Here is a 24414-nt window from a genome sequence, read left to right as displayed (position 1 = left end):
AATGTCTAACTTCTATGCCCGATATGTGCCGCCTGCGAAAAGCGGCCAGCTCTCCAGTCCTCCAACCCTCGAGAAGCGCAAGCGAGAGTCCGAGCCGACACCGCGCGAGAAGAAAAGCAAGAAATTAAAGAGTACCTCCAAATCCGAATCTATAGAACCCGCTCCATCCACAGACCACAACACTGAAGATACCACGGCCACGACTCGAAGGGCAAAACCAGACTCGAATAATGCAATCGACAAATATCGTGTAACCAAAAATGTCTCGGACAAAACCTTTGTCAAGATAAAAAAGCCGAAGTCGACAGAAAATGGGGATGGGATCCGTGATGATTTTGTAACAGAGTCATCGAATCATGAGGACAAGAAAAGGCGAAAATTGAGAACTGCGCTGGCCGAAGAGGAAAATGACGATGTCGAAGAAGAGATAGACCGGCGGCACTCCTCTGTTCTGTCGAAGTTTGCAAAAGCCAGACAGCAAGAGAACAATGACCCTAGGCTTCATGATCGAGTTCCAAAAGAGTCAACGGTTGAATTGCATGGCCTGGAGCCAATACCTCAGCCCGAACAGTTTGACAAAATTCCAGAAAAACCAACATATTCTACACTTCCTCCATGGCAACAAACCCCCACCACGGTGCCGCTGACATCCACAGCCACTTTCGAGTCACTTGGTGTTCCAAGTGATATGCTTGAAAACCTGAAAAGGGTCAATATCGAGCAGGCTTTTCCGGTGCAAGCAAGTGTTGTGCCTTTGCTGCTCGAAGGCTCAAGCCGGCACAATGGTGACCTCTGCGTATCGGCCGCTACTGGCTCTGGGAAGACTTTGGCATATGTACTACCAATCATCTCTAGTCTGAGAAACGCTGTCGGCACAAAGCTGAGGGCGGTGATTGTGGTTCCCACGAGAGAACTCGTGAAACAAGTACGCGAGCTATGCGAAGTTTGTGTGGTAGGCAGTTCTCTCACAATAGCCACCGCTGTGGGCAGCAAGACCCTCCGGGAGGAACAGCAACTCCTTGTTGAGGAACAAAAACTCTACGACATGGAAGAATTCCAGAGACAGCAGCAAGCAAAAGTTGACTGGTCTACATTCTCAGTGGAAGGCCTTTTACGAAAGGTGCAGGTTGAAGAGCCTTTTGCCTCACTCGGCTATGTCACTCGCTACAGATCCAAAGCGGATATCCTCATCACTACTCCTGGTCGTCTTGTCGAACACCTCAAAAATACTACTGGCTTTAGCCTTGATTATGTGAAGTGGTTAGTGGTGGATGAAGCTGATCGGCTGTTGAATGAAAGCTACCAGGAATGGATCGATGCGGTATCTCCAGCTTTAACGTCGCAAACAGCAACTCGAGAAAGGGATGAGCTTCTAAAGTCAATGCGAATGATTCCACCCCCACGCACAGTCACGAAAGTACTGCTTTCCGCAACCATGACGCGTGATGTCTCCAAGCTTAATGCCTTAGGTTTGCGTAACCCAAGGCTGATTGTACTGACAAGTTCTTCCCAACTGGAGGCTCCACAGTCCGTTGCTGGTGAAGCACCTCCCGAAGATGGCGGTCTTGTTGCGGCAAACGGAGAAGATGTTTTCCACTTGCCGCCTTCTCTGATTGAGACAGCTGTTCCCGTGCCTGATGGCTCTGAGAAGCCGTTATATCTGCTCAGGATACTGAAAGATGAAATTGGCATTATGGGAGCCATGAAGAATCTCCTGCCTAATGGCATCTCTTCCAAAGACGAATTGACATCAGAGTCGGACTCCAGCTCCGATTCGGAGTCCGATTCATCCTCAGACTCGGATTCGGATTCGGACTCTGGTACTAGCTCATCTGAATCCTCGGCCTCTGGTAGTAGTTCGAGCAGTGATGAGTCTGTTGAGTCAGAGCAGCCTACGCCCAACCGTCAGGCACGGCGAAAGAACGGAAACGGAGTCAACATTAACGAGACGCCTCGGGCGCTTGTTTTTACAAGATCGACAGCCTCGGCCAATAGGTTATCGAGACTGTTGTCACTTCTGTGGCCAGCACTTGCCCCTCGAATATCTACCTTGACTAGAAGCACTGCTTCATCGGCTTCTTCACGGCGTGCACTGTCTTCCTTTAGGAGATCAAAAGTATATGTTCTGATCTGCACTGATCGTGCGTCGCGTGGCTTGGATGTTCCAGGGCTTGAGCATGTCATTTCCTACGATGTGCCATCCAGTCCGCTGACTTATGTTCATCGAGTCGGCAGGACGGCTCGTGCAGGGAAGCAAGGTCAGGCATGGACCATTGTTGAGCATCGGGAAGGGGCATGGTTCTGGCGTGAAATAGGAGGGAAGAGCATGAAATCTGCTAGCACCGGTGATGATCATCAACTCCATCGGAGCAGCAAAATCAGGCGCCTGGCCCTCAAAGTGGACGATGACCAGGTCAAGCAACAATACGAGGTAGCCTTGACGAAGTTAGGAACAGAGGCAAGGGGAGGCTAGCACTCAGACTCCACAAGCTACAATACTCTATTGACCAGCGATAAAGTCGACCACGATTTTTTGAAATCTTTGATCAACTGCTCACCGTATTAATTTTGATTGCTCAAACCGAAAATTCCCGGCGCCCGAGCAACTTCCTTAAACAAGCATGTTGATTACCTGAGACGCCCTGGAATCAGATAGGCAAGGCTTGGAGTGCCTAGATTCTCGGTTACGCACCACTGTCAGGTAAAGACATGTTTATCTAGGCCATGTCGGACGTCGTGCAACTGTAACCGGTCGCCGGTGCTCCCAGTGGGTATCGTGCTGACAAGAGACGCTGCCACACGGCTGATTTCCGATGCTTGACTACAACAAGCAAATGTTGAGGAGAACTCGAAAGTGGCTTCGACGGTTCGTTCGATCAGAGCAGCTTTTTTCTTGGGCGTTTCAGCGCCAGAACGCCGAAATTTGTCTTACACCTTCGGTCTGACCTGGCTGAGTCTATTGTCCCAAGGCGTCATGTTTGGAATCCATGAGAGCGGCCAGCACGCCTGCAGTACCTCATGGTAGCCCCCTGTTGGTCCCTTTGGAGGTTGGATGTTGTATCTCTATTCTATTTAGTTTCGGGAATGGTCTGCCCTCCCTTGGGGGACGATATTAGTACCAAATGGTTTTCGTTGCCACTGTGACTGTGTTCACCTCCGCGGCCTCATCTCTGTATGGTACATTCCTTCGCCGTCTCCCGCCCTTTCCGCTCTGTGGAGTTGTCAGCCTCTGGAATCCCAGCGTTGTGTCCGTCCGCCACTCACCTCTCGTCATCATATTCTCTGTTTAATTGCTTATTCGGTCAGTCTTCAAGAGAACGGGTGGCAGCCGATGGCGGGCAATATTTCGCCTCTCACCAAGCCCATTTTCGCTAGACGCCGCCAGGGTGGTGGATAAAAGCTTCGTCGTATACGATCTTCTTGTCCTCGCCGATCGACCCGGACCGGAATTTCGGATCATGCCAAAGCCTCTCACAAGAAAACAAAATATCGAGGCGAACGAGGCTCTGGGTTTCAAAGTCTACTTTCGGCCATCGCTTACTGGCATTGGCGGGCCCCCAGACATCACAGCCTATAATGAGGACAGTGATTACAACTTTACACACGCCACCCTCCCGGCCACAGAGGTCAGGCTTGGTTTTCTCTCGTTGATCCTTGGGCTTCGGCTAAACTGGGACCACGACTTCCAGGACTATTATCTCATGGCTGTTCATCAGTCCCGCGCCAATACAAACAGGCCAGAAGGATCTAAGCAGTGACGAGCAAACCCTTCGGAGTGGAGCTATACATTCTAATCGTCCCAAGCGACTCGAGCGATGCAAGCGATGTCCAGCGCCTGCTCAGCACCTCTTCCCACGTACAGTAACTACTGTATGTTGGACACTTTAAGTTTTCCCTCTACGAAGGTGACGGTGAGGGCAAGGGTGAGAGTTGGCTTGGCTCCGCCCCGGCGTTCGTACAGTTTATCCGATTACTACCCAAATAGGAATATGGAGACAAAAGCCGGAGAACGCTGCCCACAGCACGCAGAAGTCTACACTACACTGCTTGGCTTCAGGGTCCCCCTGTTCGCTTCTGGATCTCAGGAAGCCCAGTCATCAACCAGGGCATGAGTCGAAGATGACATTGCGATAGCATCCACAGACACGCCTTCTGAACTTATCACACCACCGGATTGTGGCGGCATACAAGGACGAGTTTCTGTGGGAAATAAATCGTCGAATGGATTGATACCGGCCTGATCGAGAGTTCTTTCCCCGCGGTCTACTCAAAAACATTAGCTTTGTTTGGGAAGGCCAGAGCCCTGCATCCGTTCACGGGCGGGCATTTTTCAGTGTTGCGTGATGTCGTCAAGTATACCAAAATCAACACCATACTAGTCAGAGTCGCATGCACGGTCGAACTCAAATTCAAGGTCAAGGTCAAAGTTGCCATCCGATACACGATTGCTGACTCTATCAACACTGTGGCAACAAGCACTCATGGTAGCTGACCAACCGAGGCCAATCAAAATCGCATGGACGTTTTATGTTTGTTTGTTTGTTTGTTTGTTTTTTGCCTGCGTGTCTCGCATCAACCCAAATTCAAGTCCTCACACTCACGAAAAGCACTCTACTCGGTCTATCTGTTTCATCCCCGTCAGCGGCACAGACGATGACGGAAAGAGTTCTTCCAATATTAATATTATTACCCTTATTCGTCATGCTCCTGGTCCAAGGTCCTCCGGTGGCGCCGGCCAGACTGAGAAGAAAAGCAAAGGATCCATCCGGACGGACCAGGTGTCGACGCTGATGGGGTTGTAAGGTCTGGTGTCGACGATTTGAGCCTCAAGAGTTTTCCGAGGAACACCACTACAAGAAGAATAACGGAGAAGGAATGTCTCGCATCCTCGATGAAGAATGGAAGGATCCATGCACAGGCACGCCACTGATCAGTCAGAAACAACACTCTCCGCCACCTCGTATCCTGACTCCTTCGCGCACTCTGGTTAGAAGTCTGCGTGTCATCTCTGTCTGTTTATTCGCCTTGACTTTTCTCTCTTTCGTGTTTTTTTGAGCTTGCCATTTTCTTTTGGTTCCAAAATTCCGTCCCCGGATCTCTCTCTATCAGACTAGCAAGACCACCGTAACCTGAAGGAGATGAACTTCAAAAGAACCCATACAGAGAGAGGTACACTGACTTGATTCTTGAACGACCGCTGAAACGGTCTCGGCGACGTCTTGGTGTGTGTCACCACAGTAAATAACTTCTTTTATCCTCTCTTTTTTTGACCGGACACGCGCCTTCGATGGTGGATCCTGAAGAGATTGGAAATAATGTATATATTACATGCTACTAGGTAGGTATAGTGTGGCATGCACTGCATGCTTTGCGTCTCTAGGAACATGAATCTCCGACGCTGTACTTTGTCTCGCTTTACTCCTATTATCGACAAATGCACCCCGTGCCACCTCACTTTGATTGATTGACTGACTGATTAATCGATGATGCTGATCCTGGCAGGGTTCTCTGTCTGAAGAAGTCACTGTAGTACTATCCAGACTCCTTGCAAAGTCAATGTCGTTTTCCATATGCATACTATGAAACACTCCCTTTGCACCCACTTTGCAATATCCAATTCCCCAGGTATGCCTGCATGCTCATGCACGACCGAGGAGCAAGTGATTTTAGTATACCGGACCCATATGAGATGAGATAGATGGAGAATGGGGAGACACAAAGCAAAGTCATTTCGCAATGCATTTTCTACCAGCCGTTTCGTCGTAAAAAGGGAATTCAAGATGCTCGAGTTCAACTTGAGAACGGATTTTTGCTGCGTCACGCGTTGCTTGTCCGGTAGATACTAGATCCCAGGAGAGGCCCGAAGGGGAAAATATGCTCTTGTCTGTATGTCGCCATATGCCACTCTTAGGCTATTATTTGCTCATATCCATGTCGAAGGTGGCGTGGCCCACTCTACAGAATCCGAGCAACGAGATGACCATCGATTCACTCGTCCTCATTTGACTCCGAAGAACTACCCGATCTGACCATTGGTGGCACAATCTCAGACCACCACCGCCAACTTCATCGAACCTTACCAAGGTTGCATGCCGAGGTAATTGTGTAGGATGAGTCTTGTTAGTTGGACGTGTCGAGTTTAATTTAGGAAGCCACGTCTGGCGTTGCGTGCCCTTTCGCTCGAGTAAGCATCGATCTTTACACCGATGAAGACCATCTCGTATCCACCTCTTATTGTATCTTGCTGGTTAGGTTGCACTCGCAAGCGCCACTGACCCGTTCTGATCGCCCACTCCCCAAGATCACCTTGGCTGCTTTGTCTTTTTCTCTTCTTGGTCGAAGGTTCGGTGAGTCGACTTGTTTGGATGGGTGGCACTGGGAGAGATCGGGTGCCACTAACCTGCGATGTTGAACCAGGTTGAGTTTGTCGGATCTGGGTTCGACGATTTTGCGTGGATGCTGTTGCCTTGGAAGATGGCCCTTCGCTCATGATGTCTGATTCCGACTCGGACTCGCTAGGAGCCATAGATGGACCATGCTGCATGATCTGCCCGGCAGGGCTGTCCCAGTCAATCGTGTACGGCTCCCCATCCAGGGTGATGTCCGTTGCAGGCTCGAAGCGGACTTTTACTCGGTCCTCACTCAGTGGCGTGTGCCCTGGACTCGCTGACTGTGACGAATGGCCTCCAGAAAGCATCATCAACCCCAATGGGGCATTTGTAGGTAGATTCATCTTGTTGGCGACGACCTGGAACAAGGAAGACACTCGGGCCTTTGCGAGACCGTGAAAGTCGGCTCTCATACCGGTCAAATCGAGAGTAGTGCTTTCGTTGCCCACTTCCACAACCATCTCGTACGAAGTATCGTCTACAAATGGTCTTGCGTAGTAGACCCATCCTCCAACAGTAGCTTTGTCTCCAGATGAATCGTCGCTACTGTATGATACCCCTGATGGCTTCACATCCTCCAGCCTCAAACATATCTCCTGCTTTTGTCTCTCGGAATTGTAACTGATCTCGTGGGCAATGATTTTCTGTTCGAGGCCTCGTAGGTGGAAGTATCGGCAGTCGCGTAGTAATTCGGCTCGGTGGCATTCGTTTCGGATGTCGAGTGGATAGCCTCGCAAAAGATGTAGGAGTTCCGCAAAGATATCGGCAGACCGGCCTGGCACATACGGGGGCGTGATGGACGGTGGTCGAAGTAGACCGCGCCGATCGAGGCCGGGGAAAACTTCTCCGGGAGTCGAAAAGAAAACCGCAAATCCAAGTGAAAAGAAGTTGGGCGAGTTTCCTGGTTCTGAGAAGATATCCTTGGGTATCTGGAAATGTCGCTCTCCTATCTGAATGTAGATCTCGGACTCGAATAATTGATCGATGAGACGTGGCACTGAGAAGAGATTAGTTGATGGAGTCACGTATTCAAACAACTTACAGCTGTAGAACTGTGCATCTGCAAACAATTTTACGAAATGACTGCCGTCCACGGGTTTGACGTGGTAACCTTGTAATCAATCAGCAATGTGAGGCTATCTCAGAAATTGTCTGACCTTGCAAATGCCGGGCTACATCTCGAAACGTAGCAGGGTCTCTGTCAATGTAGAGGGTCCTGACGCCTCCAGACTCCTCATTCTGCCTAATTTGTTCCTCAAAAAACTGTGTGAAGTAGGACGGCGCTACAACAAAGAGTTAGCGGGGAGCTGTACTGTCTTTTACTAGAGTGACGGGCGCACCATCTGACGATATGGAAGCCCCAGATAGCCTGAATAGCTCTGATCCTATCTGAATAGGAAATACTTTCTCTGGTGGTAGAATTGAAGGCGGATGAGCTGTAGAGGTGCGATTACCACTCGGCCTCTGCCTAGCTGATGTCTGCGATGAATTCGCCGGATTCAGGGGTGGTCGTGTAGTCGTCTCTGATGGCTGCCGCGTCCGATGTTGGCTGGTAGTAATACCTGAGGTCGGGACCTGCCTGGAGCCAGTAGGGAGGTCTGAAGAGGTAGATCCTTCATCAGGGGACGTTGGGCCGATGCCTGACATTCGCTCAAAATTGGCAGAATGAATGTTTAGGACAGCAGAGTCAATACCTGACGGAGCTACCGGCTCAGACGAAACCCGTACCTTCTTGTCGGCGGTCGGGGTCGTCGTGGTAGAGCTTGACTTTCGCTTCAGAGCTGATCGAGGAAGGGACGGTTGAACAAACGTCGCTACCGCGCCAGCGGCATTGGGAGCACTACTCGTTCCTGCTGCACTTGTGGACGGCTTTGACGGATGAATCGGAGATGCGGAGAGCGCGGTCGTAAATTCTGGAAGAAAGGGTGCGTCAAATTCATCAAAGGTATGAGTATGTTCGCGCAGTAATTCTCCCGTCGGCTCATATATTGGTTGAGGTGCAAAGTCTAGCGTAGGCCGAGAATGGCTGATCCAGGGCTGAGATCCAAAGCTTGGGAAGCCTAGGGTATAGCTAGGTGCCTCAGATGCATCGGTATTGGAAGGAGCTGGGGGTCGAGGGTGAGTCTCATGTACACTGATGGTCGGATACTCTGGATCCTGAGGAAGAAAGTTAGGTCGCGTGTCTGGGGAAGGATCAGCGGTGTCAGCAGGCTCGGTGTCCCGGTTAGAGATGGCTGAGAATGCATCGGGATGGGCTGTTGTACTGTAATGATTAGTAGCTTGAAAAATTGCTCCCGGCGACAGGGCAGGGCTACTGGCGGGCGCACTGGCACCCGTGCGACGCCTATCTGACGTTGAAGAAATGGAGATGGCTGGGGAAATAATCAGGCTGGCTTTAGTCGTATCCGAACGTGTGATACTGCCATCAGATGCAGACGTCGCGTGTGGGTCCATCCTCAGATGGAGAGATACAGTAGCTCATCAATCAGCAAGGCCCGTAAACCCCCCTGCAATGGCTCCATTTAGCGGCCGCAGTCACGAAGGCTGGCACCGGCCAACTGTCCAAGACGCTGCGCAACGGGTTTACGTACCTTTCGGGCAGATGATCGGGGTCGACGAGTACTCCCAAAGCTATCGTCACCCATGAGGGGCCATTGGCCAGGGATTTGTTCTTTGTTTCTGTCCGGGATGTCGGCAGTGGGTCGACGGAAAGGCTGCTGGCGTCTCGAATGGTGGTTCTGGCTGTCTGCGTTATGCGAACACAGATCCCCTGATAGAAACAGCGTGGACGGTCTCGAGTAGGCTTGCTAGCAGCACACAACGCACTCTCGCTTGAGTTGGTGCGTCTAGCGGACTCTTTGCTGGCGTGACAGTCTGCTAGAGATGGCAGAAATGCGAAGGCCCTTGCCTCAACTTGTGCGATGAGTAAGCCCTGAGTCATACAATTAACTGGAAGTGTCATTGGTTTGAGAGGTCTGACAAGTGTGCTGGGAGGAGTCTTATGACGCACGTCGATTACCAAGAGCCGGCGCCATCAAAGTCAATCAGCTCGAGAAATGGGAGAGGTGACTAGGAATAAGAAAGAAGAGGTTACGAGGGTTTCACTTACTAGAGATGATGTCGTGCACAATGGTTGCTCAGCCCTCAGTGGGGCCTCGACTTCAGATACAGACTGTGGAGGATTTTCGGATTCTCTTCCTACTCAGGATGAATAGTCCGTATCGATTTTTGACAGCTAGGGAAGTGTTCGAAGGAGTGAGGTCCTCGAGGAAGCGCGTACGATGTTTGTTTGTCCCCTATGCGAACACTAAGTTAGGCACTCTGAATGCTCAGGGAGCCTGCAGGGGTATCAGCGCGCCGAGAAGCCGGTAATTTCGGGGCTAAAGGCGGGTGTATAGTAGCTCAAGATCGTCGTGGTGGCCGGAAGCCTAGATGATATGCGTTGGCCAATCCTGGAAAGTATATCTCAAGAGGTGTATCGATGAAACCATCAGGGCCAGAAGAATTGATCCTAGATGTTGCTGAGCTTTACTCATTCCAGTAGATGATAGCTCATCCCAGCGATGATGAGGCTTGGACGGGAGCACCAGTCTGGATTTGGAAGCCGATTTGGGAGATTTGGTAGGCCTGACGTTCTCTGGGACAACTGGAAGACCCTCTTAAGTGCGTGCCTGTCAGCGTCAAACCATTACCGGGCCTCCTCAAGGTAGCCAATATAGTAGCAGTCGCATGGCGCGTGGATGCCAGGGACACTTGCGTGCTCTTCTGGGACATACAACGCCTGTCGATCCTGCACAGGGGTCTTTTATATCTGCACGATTTCTAGATCTTAGCCCAGTGCTGGCCCGCAGCAAGTGTAAGCACGTGGCCAACAACTTCAACAGGTGGTCCATTGCAATGAGGCCTCAACCAATCTTTTGAAGTATCTTTAATCGGCCCCCAACGGTGAGTGAGGGCGCCTGGCCCCGATTGCAGTTGACTTCATCATTCTTATCGGTCTTGCGCAGAAAAAAGACCATCATTTGGCCCCAAATGGGCCAACAGTACAGTCAGATTGTTCACAGTAAATGTAAGAGATATAAGTATAACACATGTGTCCTGCTATCTTTGTCATCTGATTCGAGACTCGGCTCGGCTCAAAGGCCAACAACAAGCCAACATGAATGCTTGCATGCTTCAAGCATGGTTCTTTCCAGGCCGCATCGACAAAGCGGTTCTCCTCTGAAACATCGGTCGCTGGCCGGGGCGCTTCCAAGGTCGCTGGGGTTTGGTGAAGACAGACTGAGTCTGGATCAAGCTTACTCAAGCTACCATCAAACAACTCAATGGTAGAGATGGTTCGATGGAGTCTTACCATTGAAAATTGTGGCGATCATTCTGTAACAGCCATTATTTGCATTCGTTGATCCTTTGAGTATCAGAGTGTCGTTTTAAATTCCCCTTCACGCTCAACAATGCTTGCCACCGCACGCTTGTAGGCCTCTCTATCATGGAGCTTATCCAAATAGGCCCAGACCCTTGGGTACTGTTCTTTGGTCAGTCCAGAACGGCTCTCACCAGCCTCCAAGGGAAAGGACATCATAATGTCCGCGGCCGTCAAGTCTTTTCCACATAAGAAGTTTCCGCCATCCGGGGCCGTGGCTAACTGATGCTCAAGAAAATCATAGTGAGTTTTGAAATTGCGCTGGAGGAAGGAGGCTTCAATTTTATTCGCAACGCCCGTAACAATGGGCTTGATGAAGAATGGAACCGGGGAGCTGCGTATTCCTGGAAATCCCTTTAGTACAACTACCTGCATGGAGGAATAACGTACTGTTCACAATCACACCCAACAACATCAGTGGCATTATACTACCCTCCGCATAGTGCATGAACCTTCTGTATCGTAGCCAGGCTTCAGTCTCACCACCGATCTGGCCATCTTTGCCGTCAGGATATCGTGGAGGAACCAGCCAGCGTCCGTAATAGTCGCAGAAATACTCGACGATTGCCGCGGACTCTGCAAGAACAATTGGTTTGGTCGAGTCAGGCGGAAAGATCTCCACGACTGGAGACTTGCCTAGAGGATCAACCTTTTTCAACTCCTGGGGTGCAAGGCCCTCCGTGGTCCGCTTGTATGTTTTGAGCTCATATGAGAGTCCAATCTCTTCGAAGAACCAAAGAATGCGATGTGAGCGAGACACTTCGAGCCTGGCTTGTGTCAGGCGCACAGTTCGCACGCAAGGCGAATTGAATTGTGGGAGAAGGCTGCTACTCACCAATGGAGGACTACTTTCGGCGTCTCGCCTGCATCTGGGCTGACCGAGGTCATTTCAGCACGGGCGAAATTTGAAACTTGTATGGCTCTGGCAACAAACGAGAGATAGAGCCAGGGCCCAGACGAACGAGGCGAGGGGAAAGATAGATTCTTTGAAGCAGGGAGACACGATAGCAGTATCGTTTGTCTTGTGCAGGACAGCACGAGGGAGATTAGCCTTTTTAATGTTCAATGTGTCACTAATACCTCCGTACTTATGTGATATCATCCATGTTACGGGCTGTCCAGAGCACTCGTATTCGCATTCGTATGCGTATCCTTCTGTGGCGCTGCTTCCAGCACCGCCACGCCAAGCAAACACCAGCCTCATGCTCCTCCAAACTGAAGTTCTAGCGACATTGAACGTCGCATTGTCTCGAACCGAGCTACTCAGACCACGACAATCGATCCCAAGGGTTCCAAACATGGCTGGACCTACGCGTATGTGAATTAGACTTCATATTGCTGCTAGAGTATGATTGAACTGACCATTTCATAGCTCTTCGCCTCGATCCCGCCTACGAGAAGTACAATCGTATGTTAACCCTCGACCTTCCGACCTCGGTCAATGCAGACGACGCCATTTTCAAGTTTAGGGTCACGGAGCGGTGGGATAACAAGATGAGCTGACTTGGAAAATACAGAGTTAAATAAGGAGCGGTGGAGATACTTTCGCTGGACTCCTCGTACGGCATTCATCTCCTTCATGTATGCGGTTTTCGTGCCAACGGTTGTCGGATATGCATTCGCGAAGACTGATGTGAGTACAATCATGCTGTCAAACCTTGCGAGAAGTTGCTGTCATTGATTCTGCAAAGCTGACTAACACAATCTACTCGGCAGGGCAAATGGGACATGCGAGCGAAGCTTAAGGGCGATACTATCAGCGAGTTTTAGGCCAGGAAACAATAAAACATGCACCCTTTCGACGACAAGGCATGATATCATCCGTTTGTACATATAAACAAGAATTGGCTCGGCAAATACTGTGTCTAATGGTCACCCCATGATATATTGATAACCGCGGGACTTTCGAGCCGGATATCGCACGCATTTATCTTCAAGCTGTTCTGCGACTATGAAGAGCGTGCGTGTTCCGAAGCTGTCAGGCTATTCCCTGGGCGCCGGGCCTACCGCGGAATTGCGTTGCTTTAGATAGCGTCGTGCTCCCAGCCGTCAATGCTAACAAGGCATCAAACGAATTACAAGACCCGAATCTGATCCATAAACGCACTCACGCTGCAATTGACCGCCTTTCCCCGTCTAACTGAAATCTGGTTGAGTCCCAATGCAATCGAAGAATGGGCACTAACAGTCGTTGCCTGCTGCACAAGTGTCCGTCTCGTTCACAACAGCCTAACAAAAAGGAAATGGCTGTCTATACTCAACCGCTAGTAGTGGTCAGGTTTGTCATCAATATCAAGGAAGGCAGCCCCCCATTACTACCTACTATTCGTTCTTGGAAGTTGCAGGCTCAGAGCACCATGCATGCATCGTCAAGTCAGCCCTCAGTCACGCCACCCAGATGATTGTGAGCCTGAACTTGGAACGCCGCTCTAGGGACGTAGTGTGCCGCACCAACCCATCCATGCAGGGCGTCGGTGGGCCCCATGGAACGCCTGAAAAGCACTGTCGCCATAATGAACGATATCGCGACCACCAATTTACTAGATCATCAGATTCCATGACATCTGTGTTTTCCTCTTCAAGGCTCACGATGTTCACCTCCTTGCACACATCCTCAGGTGACGCCGACATGCTTGGAGAATCGCTTACGCTCTTCTGACAGGGTACTGCAGCATGGCAGAAACTGATGCAGTGACGTGAACCAGGTTCATACACGCTTCCACATCCCCAAATGTTCAATGCCTTCCTCGACCCAGCGGCCCAGCTTATCATCCGTGACAAAGCCCAACTTAGAGTACATCTTCTCGACATTGACTTGAGCGTGTGTCAGGATCAATCCACTGAAGCCATGCCCAACTTCGCTCTTGTGCTCAGTCAGCCATTGAAAGGCTGCTTCTGATAACAGCCGACTGAGACCCTTGCCTCGGGCCTGGGGTATTGTGGCGACTCGTCCTAACTTGACATATGGCTCTTCTTCAGGATCATGAAAACCGTTAGGGTGGGGACCATGTGGCGGAGGGACAATACGGATCACAGAGACAGGCTGGTCCGGCCCCGATCCTCCAACATAGTATGCAACCCAGTGCCATGATCGAGGGTCATCTTCGTCCAGCTCGGCCTCGATAGCACAATTTTGTTCGTCGCAGAAGACTTTGATCCGTACGTCCATAGCATCCAAGAAGATTTTCGGGGCATCCTTTGGCCGGGCGTCTGCTGGAAAGCCATGAGGAGCGACTACACTTCCTGGGGGAGGAACCATGGCCACTTTATAGTCGGACAGATCCATTTTGAGTCCACAGAGTGTAGATGAATAGTTATGTTTCGATTTCCGCAGCGGTTTAGATTAGAAGCTGGAGGAGGATGGAGCAGAAGTTTTGGCAAAATAAGAAGCTCCAAACTCCAAGTTTTCAGGTCGAATTCGAGTGCTAAATACCCAGACTCTGATGCTCTAGACCTATCTTTCATTATGAGACGAGCAGATCGTCAATCACGCCCTACTCGGAGTTTGCACAAAGCCCGCTGCATGTCCGGAGTGTGGACGAGGCTGCGCCAGCCTCGGCCGAAAATACTACATGGTACTTTCTTTTGGTGTTCAGAAGATTCTTGTCCTCGCATTCCCAACCACGCTTAGAATGTCCCTGTACTACGATGCCGCTACGGTTCTCACGAGCGACTCGCAGGACGGCTCGTTCAAGTCGAGAATCTACGGCAACAAGCTCAATCTCAAGTCGAAGCCAGCACACATATACGCTTTGATATCCGAAACCGCAAAGTTCAATCAATTTGTCAAGGAGGTCGTTGACAATGCAGACATCTTGTCTGCGGAGCCAAAGGTACGAACACACCCAGCACAGCCTCTGTGTCACTACTGACTGACGCAGCCGTGGTGGCATGTTGACTAGTTGACGCCAATACTCTCCCTTCTTCTTGTTCATGACCACTTTTTCTCAAAACGCGGCATTGCGGCTCCGGCGAACCACCCGTTGCGGCAATCGATCGATAGACACAAGGCGAGGTTACAGGCGGAATTCACCAAGGCCAGGTTAAGGAGAAAATGCGCCAATACAGACGCGCTGAAAATATTTCTCTTACGCGAAAATCCTCGCCGCGGAACCCGATCACAGCCGCGATGGATCCGGGTGAACACTCTGAAGTCGACTGTCGCCGAGCAATTGGCCACCACGTTCAAAGGATACCGCACTGATGTGTCTCTGTCCGAGATCTCACAATCGGCAGCCGCGGCGAAAGTGCTAGCCATTGACCGGAACATCCCAAATATCCTTGCGCTCCCTCCAGAATCTGACTTCACCAAGACCCAAGCATACAAGGACGGGACACTCATACTGCAGGACAAAGCGTCATGTTTCCCTGCGTATCTCCTCGCGGGCTCCCAGGCCGAAGCAGTGGCGATAGGTGACTGCATAGATGGGTGTGCCGCACCAGGAAACAAAACCTCTCATCTCGCCGCACTCCTCGCCGAAGACGCCACCAGCAAGGCCAACAATACTGTCAGCAAAGTCTATGCCTGTGAACGCGATCGCCAGAGATCCCAGGTTCTAGACATGATGATGGCCAAGAGCGGCGCAGCGAGCAGCGTGACAGTTCTCGCCGGTCAGGACTTTCTGAAACTCGACCCTCGAGACCCTCGGTTTCAGAACGTCACCCATCTCCTCCTTGACCCGTCCTGCTCAGGCAGTGGCATCATCGGACGCGAGGACACTCCGACACTAGTACTCCCCGAGGATCCCCGGGCCTCCAAACCCAGCAAAGCAAGCAATGGCAGTGGCACCCCGAGCAAGAACTCGAAGAAGCGAAAACGACCTCACGTCGAACTCGAATCTGAACTCGAGACTCCGTCAATAGTAGCTGGTTCCACCGCCGAAGAGACCAAAGACGCTTCTGTCGACGAGGTTCGCCTTGCCAGACTATCTGCTTTACAGTCCCGGATCGTCGAACACGCCCTGTCTTTCCCGGCCGCAGTGCGAGTGACGTATTCCACGTGTTCCATACACGTCGCAGAGAATGAAGCCGTGGTTTCCAAAGTGCTCGACTCGGACGTGGCCAAAGACAGAGGGTGGTCTGTCCTCCGACGACACGAGCAAGTCGCTGGTCTACGCGAGTGGAAACATCGGGGTTGTCTCGTCACCGCCACCGCCACCGCCACCGCCACAGACGCAGAGAGCGACGATGGCAAGTCGCCGTCGCCGTCACCGTCGCCTCTGTTGACGCCGGATGCGCTCGAAGCGTGTATTCGATGCCACCGAGACGACGACGAGGGTACCATGGGCTTCTTCGTGTGTGGTTTCGTCCGGTCCACGAGTCGAGATCGTAATTATAAGGGACAACAATCGGCGGATCGAGCAGCGGCGGGAGCCAGGGAGCCCTCAACACGCGGAGAGGAGTCGTGGGAGGGCTTTAGTGACTGACCAGGGAATACATCGGTGGGAGGGGGGTGGGGGTAAGTAGGCGCCTTACCTTACTTCAGTCAAGCACACTGGCCTTGGACTCGACTGGTCCCACCAGGTCGTATTTTTGAGCTCGCCGGGAGCATATCGTATCGTATACCGCGCAGAGTCAGGTATCGTGCTCTCTCCATCTTGAAACAAATCGAACGCACTTTCACTGCACGCCCTTGCTCTTACTCCTAGCAAGGAAAAGATGATCCATCGATGCTCCTTGCCATTTGTCATGGTAAAAGGCCCCATGCGAGGTTTTCTCACTACGTACCTAACTTAGTGATTGGTCCTTTTCAATTCATTATTACTATTAAGTGCTCCGAGGCACGTATGTACCTTGGTACGTACCATTCTCAAGTACCTGCCCCCCGAGTGTCTAGGTACACAGCAACAGGACCAGACGCGGGAAAGAGTTTCGCCGTATGCCTCCTCCCCATGTAGGCATGTATGTACGCACGTCTCCGGACGCGGGCTGGGCTTGCATAGGTAGCACCCGCCCACCCTAACCTTTAGGTACAAAGCACTTCTAAAAGTAATTTCTCTTCTTGGTCGTAAGCAGTCTCCTCGTTCCAACACCGCTGACACTCGGTTTTCTGCTCGTCTTGCTTACTCCCTGCGACTGGCCATTTGCGTATCGATGTCCGTTCACAGACTCTTCACTCTTGCTCTTCACATGCTCCTCGTGATCGTCACGGTGATCATCATTATCACCTTGACCTTGAGATTGTGCCGGGCTAGACACCCCGCTTGACACAGTAAGGTCGACGATCGGTGTTCCACTGGGGATCTGCGACATCCTCGGCTCCTGACTTTGTGAAAGCTTGAACTCAGCCTGACTGGAAGGAGGCAGGTCAGGTGCCGGACTACTCAGCGGTGTCGGTGACTTGTTCTTCGGGCTTCCGTTCGTGGTTGCATTGCGAAGAGATGTTCTCGTCTGTACGCGCGAGAATTTCTTGATGCTCGAACGCGTAGTCTTAGCAGGAGGACCGCGCCGAGAAAGTTGACTCGAGGTGATTTCGCTCAAGGAAGGAAGGTCGTCACTGCTGTAGGCATCGCTGTCGTCATGGTACGATGAATCGTGTCCATCGTAGCCAGTTCCGCCTAAAAAAGAATCCTGACGCTCAAAAGATTCTTGCTGTGGTTGGGACTGAGATTGAGATTGCGACTGAGACTGGGGTACTTCTGAATTGGGAGCAGAAGACCTTGTGGATGAGCCTGACTTCTCAGCACTGGTATCGGAGTCTACGGCGTCGTGGCCGTTGGCAACGGGCTCCTCCACGTGAACTGACGGCTCATAGTCGTCATCGACATAAGCCTCCTCACTGGCAGTGACAGCAGCACTGACAGCGCTTTCACCTCTGTTGCTTTCGAAGCTATCAAAAGACAACTCTAGTGCCGGAGCAGGGGAAAGCTTCTGGGCGTCTTGGTGTGAGCTGCTGTCGTTTTTTGGTGCCCTTCCAGAAGAGCTAATATTCATCTGGGATATATGCGGGTATTCCACCGTCTCTTGCGTGTGGATGAATGGTGACGAAGATATGGGCTCGTCACCTATCTCCGAACTAGGGTTGGCATTGTCTGTGAGAGGGGGAGAGGATTCGCCTCCAAGAAGAGAAGACCGAGGGTTCCCGGATGGGCCCAAGTCCAGGCGTGGTGATCTGCTGTGCAGGTCATGAAAATCTTCACCATGGACCCTGCTGGATTCGCGGGCAGGGCTTTGAGACCTTCGAAGCTGCCGCTCAATGTTCGACACGGGGTGTAGCAGCTGCTCATCTAAGGCAGAGTCAAATCCGGCATCCCGTATCATTGCAGTAATTTCTTGTCGACGAGGAGTATCAATCTCAACAGTGATATGAGGCGCCTCACTTTCTTGGTTATCGACTTCACGCTCGGCGGATTCTGGCACCACTGCAAAACACTCATCAGTCGAGTCCCCACCATGAAGGCCAACTCGTTTCCTATGACTGCTCTCAGGAACTTCTATCGAGGAAGCCTTGACGAGCTTGGGAGATATCAAATCTGAAAATTGGATCTCACGACTGCCATCATCTGCCTCCTCGGGCTCGTCATCTGTGATTTCGAACCCATGTGTCGTTTGCCCTTGATCATTGACTGCTGTTCTTGAAGCGATCTTCTGAGAGCTCGGGTCTAGCTGCAGGCGAATAGTTCCGTCAGGATCAGCGTGGGAAATCTCCCCAACACGGTATGAGGAAATCTCGGGTTGCCAGTTTGTTGACGCATCCACGTGCAATTCTTTGTACGCAATGGTTGCACCAGGAACGGCGTCCTCCTTCTGCAGAGTCGGTAAATTCTCGACATCGGGGATCGCCTTAGCAGAAGTTTGGTCTGGTGTTTCCGACTCATGCGATGGTTCGATTGATGTCTGGTTCTGGTCGTCATCATAATTCAACGCAGAAGCATCAGAATTCTTTGCGCCCTTATCGTAGTCTTGCGATAGATCATTCGTGGCTTGATAATACTGCTCTTGGTCACGCATTTTTCTCTTTTTATTGGTGCCATTACGTCTCATCCAGCCTTGCTGAAACGGAAATGGTGGTGGGTCGAGAGTTCCCCCTTCTCCTTCACATTCTACCGCTGAGACTACCAATTTGTCTCTCCAGATATCCCAATCTTCGATTCTCGTCTGCGAACTAGGAGAAGCTTCGTTAGTAGAACTTGTAGCTTGCGCGGCTGGTCTGACAGGTTTCGAAAGTTTCTCCCTCAACGCTTGCTCGGCCTCTTTCGTCTTCGGCGTCCTTAAGCCGAGTGAGGAAAACAGCATTCTTCTAGAGCTTGCCAAGTCTAGTCTGGCTCTTTTGGAAGCTGATTGTGCGGTCAGCTCTGGCTCATGTGTCATAGATTTCGGCGTATCTGTGGTAGGTTCCCTTGCAACCTCTTCAGCTTCCGCAGTATCGTCGAGGGAGACTGCATTTCTTCCTGCTTCGACAGTCATCGTCCTCTCAACGTCTTCAATCGCAGTCTCTATGCCCGCTGCAGGTGTTTCAGGGGCTGCGGCATCAATCCTACCCTGCTCACTGGGCTTATTTTGAGCATCCTCGTATTCAGTCAAGGCCCTAAAATCAGCTTCTGGAGGGAGCACACCGCTTGACTTCAAGAGAGCCAATTTCTTTTTCTTTTTCATCCTCTCATTGTTCCTATGAGTTCTCGACAAGCCTTGGCCAGGGGCAACGGCGGGACGCTTTTCAGACAGCTGTATCGGCTTGAACGGAGGCGTTTCAATAGGTGGCGCTGGCTTTGAAGACACAAGTGTTGGTCTTCCTGCAACGACATTTCTGTCCTTTTGAGACTCCAAATCAGAAGCTTCGGACCCAGAGTCGGTGTCGGCTTCCGAGTCCGAACTAGAAGCCTCGCTAGAATCTTCCTCGGAGCTAGACATATCATCGTCATCGGATGAACCTGCGTCTTCCTGCTCTTTCCCTTTCGTCTCGGTAGATGAAGCATTCTCTCTAGGCTTATTCGAAGCTTCATTCCCGAAGCCATTCATCAGAGCCAGCGCCCGCTTCTTCGCTTCTTCCATGACAACATCCTCACTACCACTATCGTCATCAGAGTCCGAAGACGAAATTGTGGACTCAAACTCAGAGCTTGTGTCTGCTTCATCAGGCTCAGGTGGCAATACTGGACTCGATCTTGTTTCTGTGTCGGGACCCTCAAAATCACTCGGCGATGTGTCAGATCCAGAAGAAGATGTGACACCATCGGTGTAGCATTCGGTGCCTATTGGCTTCTGTTTAGAACCTTTTTGAGGCGTGGAAAACCCCTCGAATATATCGCCATCATACCGGTCTCCATCATCAGCAACGTCTCGTTTTCTCTTGAGTGTTCTTTCGAGCACTTTCCGTGAAGCACGTCCACCACCAGCTTGAGCAACATATTCGGCATCTTTAAGTAGAAGTTTGACCTCTTCAGATAGGTCGTCATTGTCGGTAAGAAGAGACTCATCATGCTCCTCAACGTCTTGATTCCAGTCCTGAAGCTCATCTTCTTCCGCCGATTCGGGATCAACGTCGGCGTCATCGAATTCTTCTCGGAGCGCAATCTGCAGGCGATCCTTATCTCCGACCTCGTCGAAGTCAGGCTGCTCGTCAGGCTCTAGCTGGTCGTCGTCACTCTCCTCGTAGCTAGAATCGTCATAATCGTCGTCGTCCTCATCATCCTCTGTAAACCTTACAAGCGTGCCGCTGTTGTGATCATGGGTGTCCCAATTGCGTGGAAGGATTTGTTTAATGTCTTCTTCACCGTCCTCGTCTTCTGCTGGCAACATTCGTCGTCGTTTTCTCGGAGGAATCAGAATCCCGGGCCTTGACGTCCCAGCCCTCAGCCATCTCTTGCCAAAGGCTACTCCATCGACCAAATGCCTCCCATCACCAGTGATCTGATGTCTGCCACCTAAGCGCCGCAGCCTCAACTCATCCGAACTGAGTGGGCGTATTGTAACTTCGTCATCTTCTCTCAAGACGGCTTCTATTGTAGCGTAGTGTAGACATTCATAACCGCCAGGGCCTCCATGGGTTTGTCCTCGTAGTACTCTGTCTCTTCCTGAGCCACCGCCATAACTCACCAAGGCTGTAGAGGGAGATAAAGCCGGTGCAACTTCAACAACGTAGTCTTCAAGTCCCCATTCTCCGTCGCTCGATTCCAGCGGCACAATAACATTGATATCAGCCAGCAGATCTGCAACGGTGCAGTCCTTGTCTCTCGTGTGACTCAAAGGGCCGGTGCCCGTTGTGAAAATTATCTGAACCGGAGGAAGAGCATTTCGAAGGATGTGAAGATGAAGACGCATGGCTGAAGCCCTTGCGCTCAGAAGCGCCGGGACCCGAACCCGAATGGATTTCGCGGCAAAGGAGGAATGAAGAGGTACAGGAATGTAGGTGGCATGCGGAGAAATTCTGTGCTGTCGATGTTGTGCACAGGCGAGACATGTAAGCGCATGGACGTACAGTGGAGGGCAGATGAAAGGTCAAGTGAAATGCGGGCGAGGTTTGGGGTTAGCGTGACTATCGTGCATATAACATTGTCCTAGGCACAATCCATTGTCACTACCGAGTGCAACAAGGTATTGTATACCCACCTACCTAGGTAAGGTAGAAAGTCCCCATTAATTGCCCGAAGCACTGATAGTTGCTTGGGTGGTTCAGCAGTTAGAGACAGTTCATATAAGAGACCACTTACAGGTAAACGCAGTATGCTGCCTGGCGCCTTGATGTTTGGTCTCAAGAATTCCATCAGGCTGCATACTCCAATCTCATCACCTATTGTGTAGACATATATCAACAAGGTATCAAAGCTAGTAAGGGGTATCTATTCTTGTCATTCATCAATGTCTTCATCCTCTTCGCCTCCACCGTCATGTGGCGGGCCACCTGTAGCTTGAATCCGTGCCTCCTGTTTGCGATATAGGTTCGCGAGAAATTCTGATGTGCTTGCTTCTTCGATGCTCTTGTCCTCCCGAATCTTCAGAAAGCGAGGGAAGCGCATGCTGAGACCACGATCCTCGTTGACCAGTCCAATAGCGGCGGTATAGGTTGGGCTGAGAGTGATGTCTGCAAATGCCATTTCCCAGACTTCTTGAGGTTCAAACCATACATCTGGCTCGTAGGCACTGTATTCAATATAGCTCGGCTTGGATCCGAGCACATTGTCGCCTCCCTCGGCGTACTTCTCCTTGTTGGTTTGATAAAACTTATCTGTAAAGCCAGAAATGCACTTTGTGACAACTTCAAGTGAGCCAGTCTGCGGATTTCGACAAGCCAGGAGTATCGGCGACCACCATTTCGCCTTTCGGCCCTGGCCGTGCCAACCAGCAACTGGGATCAGGTCGATGGTGTCTGCGGAGGTGGCATAGTCCTTCTTCACTTTCAACCAAGAATCAAGGCGTTTATCAGGTTCGTAGGTCGAAAGGAGGGCTTTGCGGCGAGTCCCTTTCTCCTTGTCCTGTTCCTTCTCCCCTTGAGATTTCTTGCTTGGTTTCTTGCCCTTCTTGGTTGGCGTAGCTGGCGCTAGAGCGGTCGTGTCATCAATTTCAGCTTGTTCTAATTCTTCACCAACAAGATCAGGATTTGGGAGATTATCCAAGACCTTGACCATGATGCCTTCGCATTTTATATCGGTTGCAGACTTGAAAAACTCGAGGACAGCCTCGGAGTCAGCTGAAGTTGCATCGATGCTTCTCACCCATGTAAAGTGGTGTTCTTTTTCTACAAACATGCTGCGAAGTAATCCACGACGCTCGCGAAACGGGCGATCCAGCAGTGGTTCACCGTTTAAAAACATCAAATCGAAGGCAAACAAGCATACGTCAATCTGGATGGAGGACAAGTCGACGTCCTTTTTGGCGCGGTTCGTGAGGGTCTGAAAAGTCTTCAATTCCCCAGACTTGCGATCAACAGCGACGACTTCGCCTTCCAAGATGAAGCTTGACACTCCATCGCCTCGAATCTCGGGCACAAGGGCGACCAGATCAGGGTACTTGTCTGTCATGACTTCGAGATGACGAGAGAATATCGAAACCTTTCCTGCTTCGTCGCAATGTACCTGAGCTCTCTGGCCATCGTATTTGTACTCACAACTGAAGTCTCGACCTTGAAGTTTTGTGAGCATCTCACTCAGATCTCGAGTGATGCTGCCCAGCATGGGTCGAAGAGGGATATGAAGAGCTAACCCGCAGCGCAAGAGTAACTCATCTGACACACCGACTTCCAGCAGCCCAGGTACGAGATCGTTGTAGTTCGGGCGCCGTGCAAAGCAAGTCTTCACCACCTCTTCTGCTTTGGACCACACCACGGCTAAATCTTCCTTCTTCAGTAATGCCAGTTCGGATACATCCATGATGGGGAAATCCGCTCCCTGTGGACGTGAAATTCGAAAGGCTCGAGCAAGCGCGATCAGCATCGTGGTTTTTACGGCCCCTATTCTGAGATGTTGGACCAAGGTCCTCACTATGTACCGGCTTTCTTCTGGGCCGCGGGCATCTTGGAGCAAGCGCTCCACTAGTCGTTGCTTCTGCTCTACACTGCCATGGCCTTTGCTGTTCGCGATTTTGACCAGTGTCTGATATGCTCCCTTGATGGTAAGAGGTTTCGGCTTCCTAAGAGTGAAGCTCTGTTTCTTTTTGGCCTCGAAAGCAACGTCCCCAGCATCTCCGTGCTTGTCGTACAGGGTTTTCAGCCCTGTACCATCAAGACCACATACTTTCTTCAAGGCCTTCGAGATGGCCGAGCCGCCGAGGCCCAGCTCGAGAGAGATATAAGGAGGTGCGATCGAGTTCGTGGCCAGCCACACTGCAGGAAGTAAACTTGAGGGGTCGGCTTCTATAATGAGCCGCAAACAATTGACCAGAGTGTCGACTATCTTGATCCGGCTTTGAGTGGAGTTGACAAGATAGAAGCACCGAGTAAGCAAAGCATAGGAAGCATCGCCACCATCGGCCGCCCAATGAGTTTTCAACTCGGACACATACTGTGAAGGGTCAAATGTCAGCGGGCTTTGGTCAAAGGGCAATGTCAACGTGATCTTGTCTTCGTCTGAGGCCGTGGACTGCAATCCCAACACACCCTTGTTCTTTTCAAGGGGGGCTGCTTGAAAAGCTTGATTAGAGTTGTCGAGTGCCGCCGTCACGAAGTCTTTTTTGTCATCTTCCATGTTGTGTTCTATTTCTTCAGCATGGGTTCGGGCCGATCGTTCTTCGCTGTCTCTAACCTTCCCATTGCCTTGTCCGTCTTCTCTTGCCCATTCTTCCTGCAACTTTCTTGCCAGCTCTTCGTCTGTTAGTGATTGTTCCGAAAAAGACTGGTCCTCGTCAATATTGGCTGGCTTCCCCGGGGCCCCATTCTGCTTGGAAGTGGAATTGACTCCGTTCGAAAGGCCCTGTTTGCGGAAGAAGAAGTCGAGACTGCGATGAGCGACTGGAGTGGGTTTGCTGTCATTCTTCTTTCTTCTCTTGGAGGGGCTCTCCATGTTGGGCACCAGCAATATCGCACGTGCGATAATACAGATTTATGCGTACAAGTCGAGCATTTTGTCTTGATGGCGCGTGAGGCGGCGCAGATTATTTATTGAAACTTGTAGATGTTGCGGTTTAAGCGTCATCGCCGCGTCTGAGAATCTCCAACTGCGATGACGCGTG

The 24414-nt window shown here is 51.1% G+C and overlaps 8 protein-coding genes across 8 annotated transcripts; 3 read left to right on the top strand and 5 right to left on the bottom strand.

The window, feature by feature from the left end:
• Position 1: 1 nt before the first annotated feature.
• Positions 2-2473, top strand: PV08_03575 (uncharacterized protein; the record flags this gene model as incomplete). The annotated part of the gene is made up of 1 exon (XM_016377927.1): positions 2-2473. The coding sequence occupies one exon, from the start codon at positions 2-4 to the stop codon at positions 2471-2473; it is 2472 nt and encodes an 823-aa protein (XP_016239497.1).
• A 3666-nt stretch (positions 2474-6139) lies between these two features.
• PV08_03574 (uncharacterized protein) lies at positions 6140-8843 on the bottom strand (the record flags this gene model as incomplete). The annotated part of the gene is made up of 4 exons (XM_016377926.1): positions 6140-7386; positions 7432-7500; positions 7547-7672; positions 7730-8843. 4 exons carry the CDS (start codon positions 8841-8843, stop codon positions 6140-6142), a joined length of 2556 nt encoding a protein of 851 aa, XP_016239496.1.
• A 1963-nt stretch (positions 8844-10806) lies between these two features.
• Positions 10807-11700, bottom strand: PV08_03573 (uncharacterized protein; the record flags this gene model as incomplete). The annotated part of the gene is made up of 3 exons (XM_016377925.1): positions 10807-11156; positions 11203-11579; positions 11648-11700. The coding sequence occupies 3 exons, from the start codon at positions 11698-11700 to the stop codon at positions 10807-10809; spliced, it is 780 nt and encodes a 259-aa protein (XP_016239495.1).
• Positions 11701-12110: 410 nt separating this feature from the next.
• Positions 12111-12582, top strand: PV08_03572 (uncharacterized protein; the record flags this gene model as incomplete). Its single annotated transcript, XM_016377924.1, has 4 exons — positions 12111-12126; positions 12185-12220; positions 12330-12445; positions 12529-12582. The coding sequence occupies 4 exons, from the start codon at positions 12111-12113 to the stop codon at positions 12580-12582; spliced, it is 222 nt and encodes a 73-aa protein (XP_016239494.1).
• A 937-nt stretch (positions 12583-13519) lies between these two features.
• On the bottom strand, positions 13520-14098 carry PV08_03571 (uncharacterized protein; the record flags this gene model as incomplete). The annotated part of the gene is made up of 1 exon (XM_016377923.1): positions 13520-14098. The coding sequence occupies one exon, from the start codon at positions 14096-14098 to the stop codon at positions 13520-13522; it is 579 nt and encodes a 192-aa protein (XP_016239493.1).
• A 346-nt stretch (positions 14099-14444) lies between these two features.
• On the top strand, positions 14445-16238 carry PV08_03570 (uncharacterized protein; the record flags this gene model as incomplete). The annotated part of the gene is made up of 2 exons (XM_016377922.1): positions 14445-14645; positions 14715-16238. The coding sequence occupies 2 exons, from the start codon at positions 14445-14447 to the stop codon at positions 16236-16238; spliced, it is 1725 nt and encodes a 574-aa protein (XP_016239492.1).
• Positions 16239-16794: 556 nt separating this feature from the next.
• On the bottom strand, positions 16795-21072 carry PV08_03569 (uncharacterized protein; the record flags this gene model as incomplete). The annotated part of the gene is made up of 1 exon (XM_016377921.1): positions 16795-21072. The coding sequence occupies one exon, from the start codon at positions 21070-21072 to the stop codon at positions 16795-16797; it is 4278 nt and encodes a 1425-aa protein (XP_016239491.1).
• A 527-nt stretch (positions 21073-21599) lies between these two features.
• On the bottom strand, positions 21600-24245 carry PV08_03568 (uncharacterized protein; the record flags this gene model as incomplete). The annotated part of the gene is made up of 1 exon (XM_016377920.1): positions 21600-24245. One exon carries the CDS (start codon positions 24243-24245, stop codon positions 21600-21602), a length of 2646 nt encoding a protein of 881 aa, XP_016239490.1.
• Positions 24246-24414: the final 169 nt, after the last annotated feature.

The sequence above is a fragment of the Exophiala spinifera genome, assembly GCF_000836115.1.
Source record: "Exophiala spinifera strain CBS 89968 unplaced genomic scaffold supercont1.2, whole genome shotgun sequence".
Lineage (NCBI taxonomy): Eukaryota > Fungi > Ascomycota > Eurotiomycetes > Chaetothyriales > Herpotrichiellaceae > Exophiala > Exophiala spinifera.
Note: the sequence above shows the minus strand (reverse complement) of the source record. Positions and strands in the feature narration are given on the sequence as shown.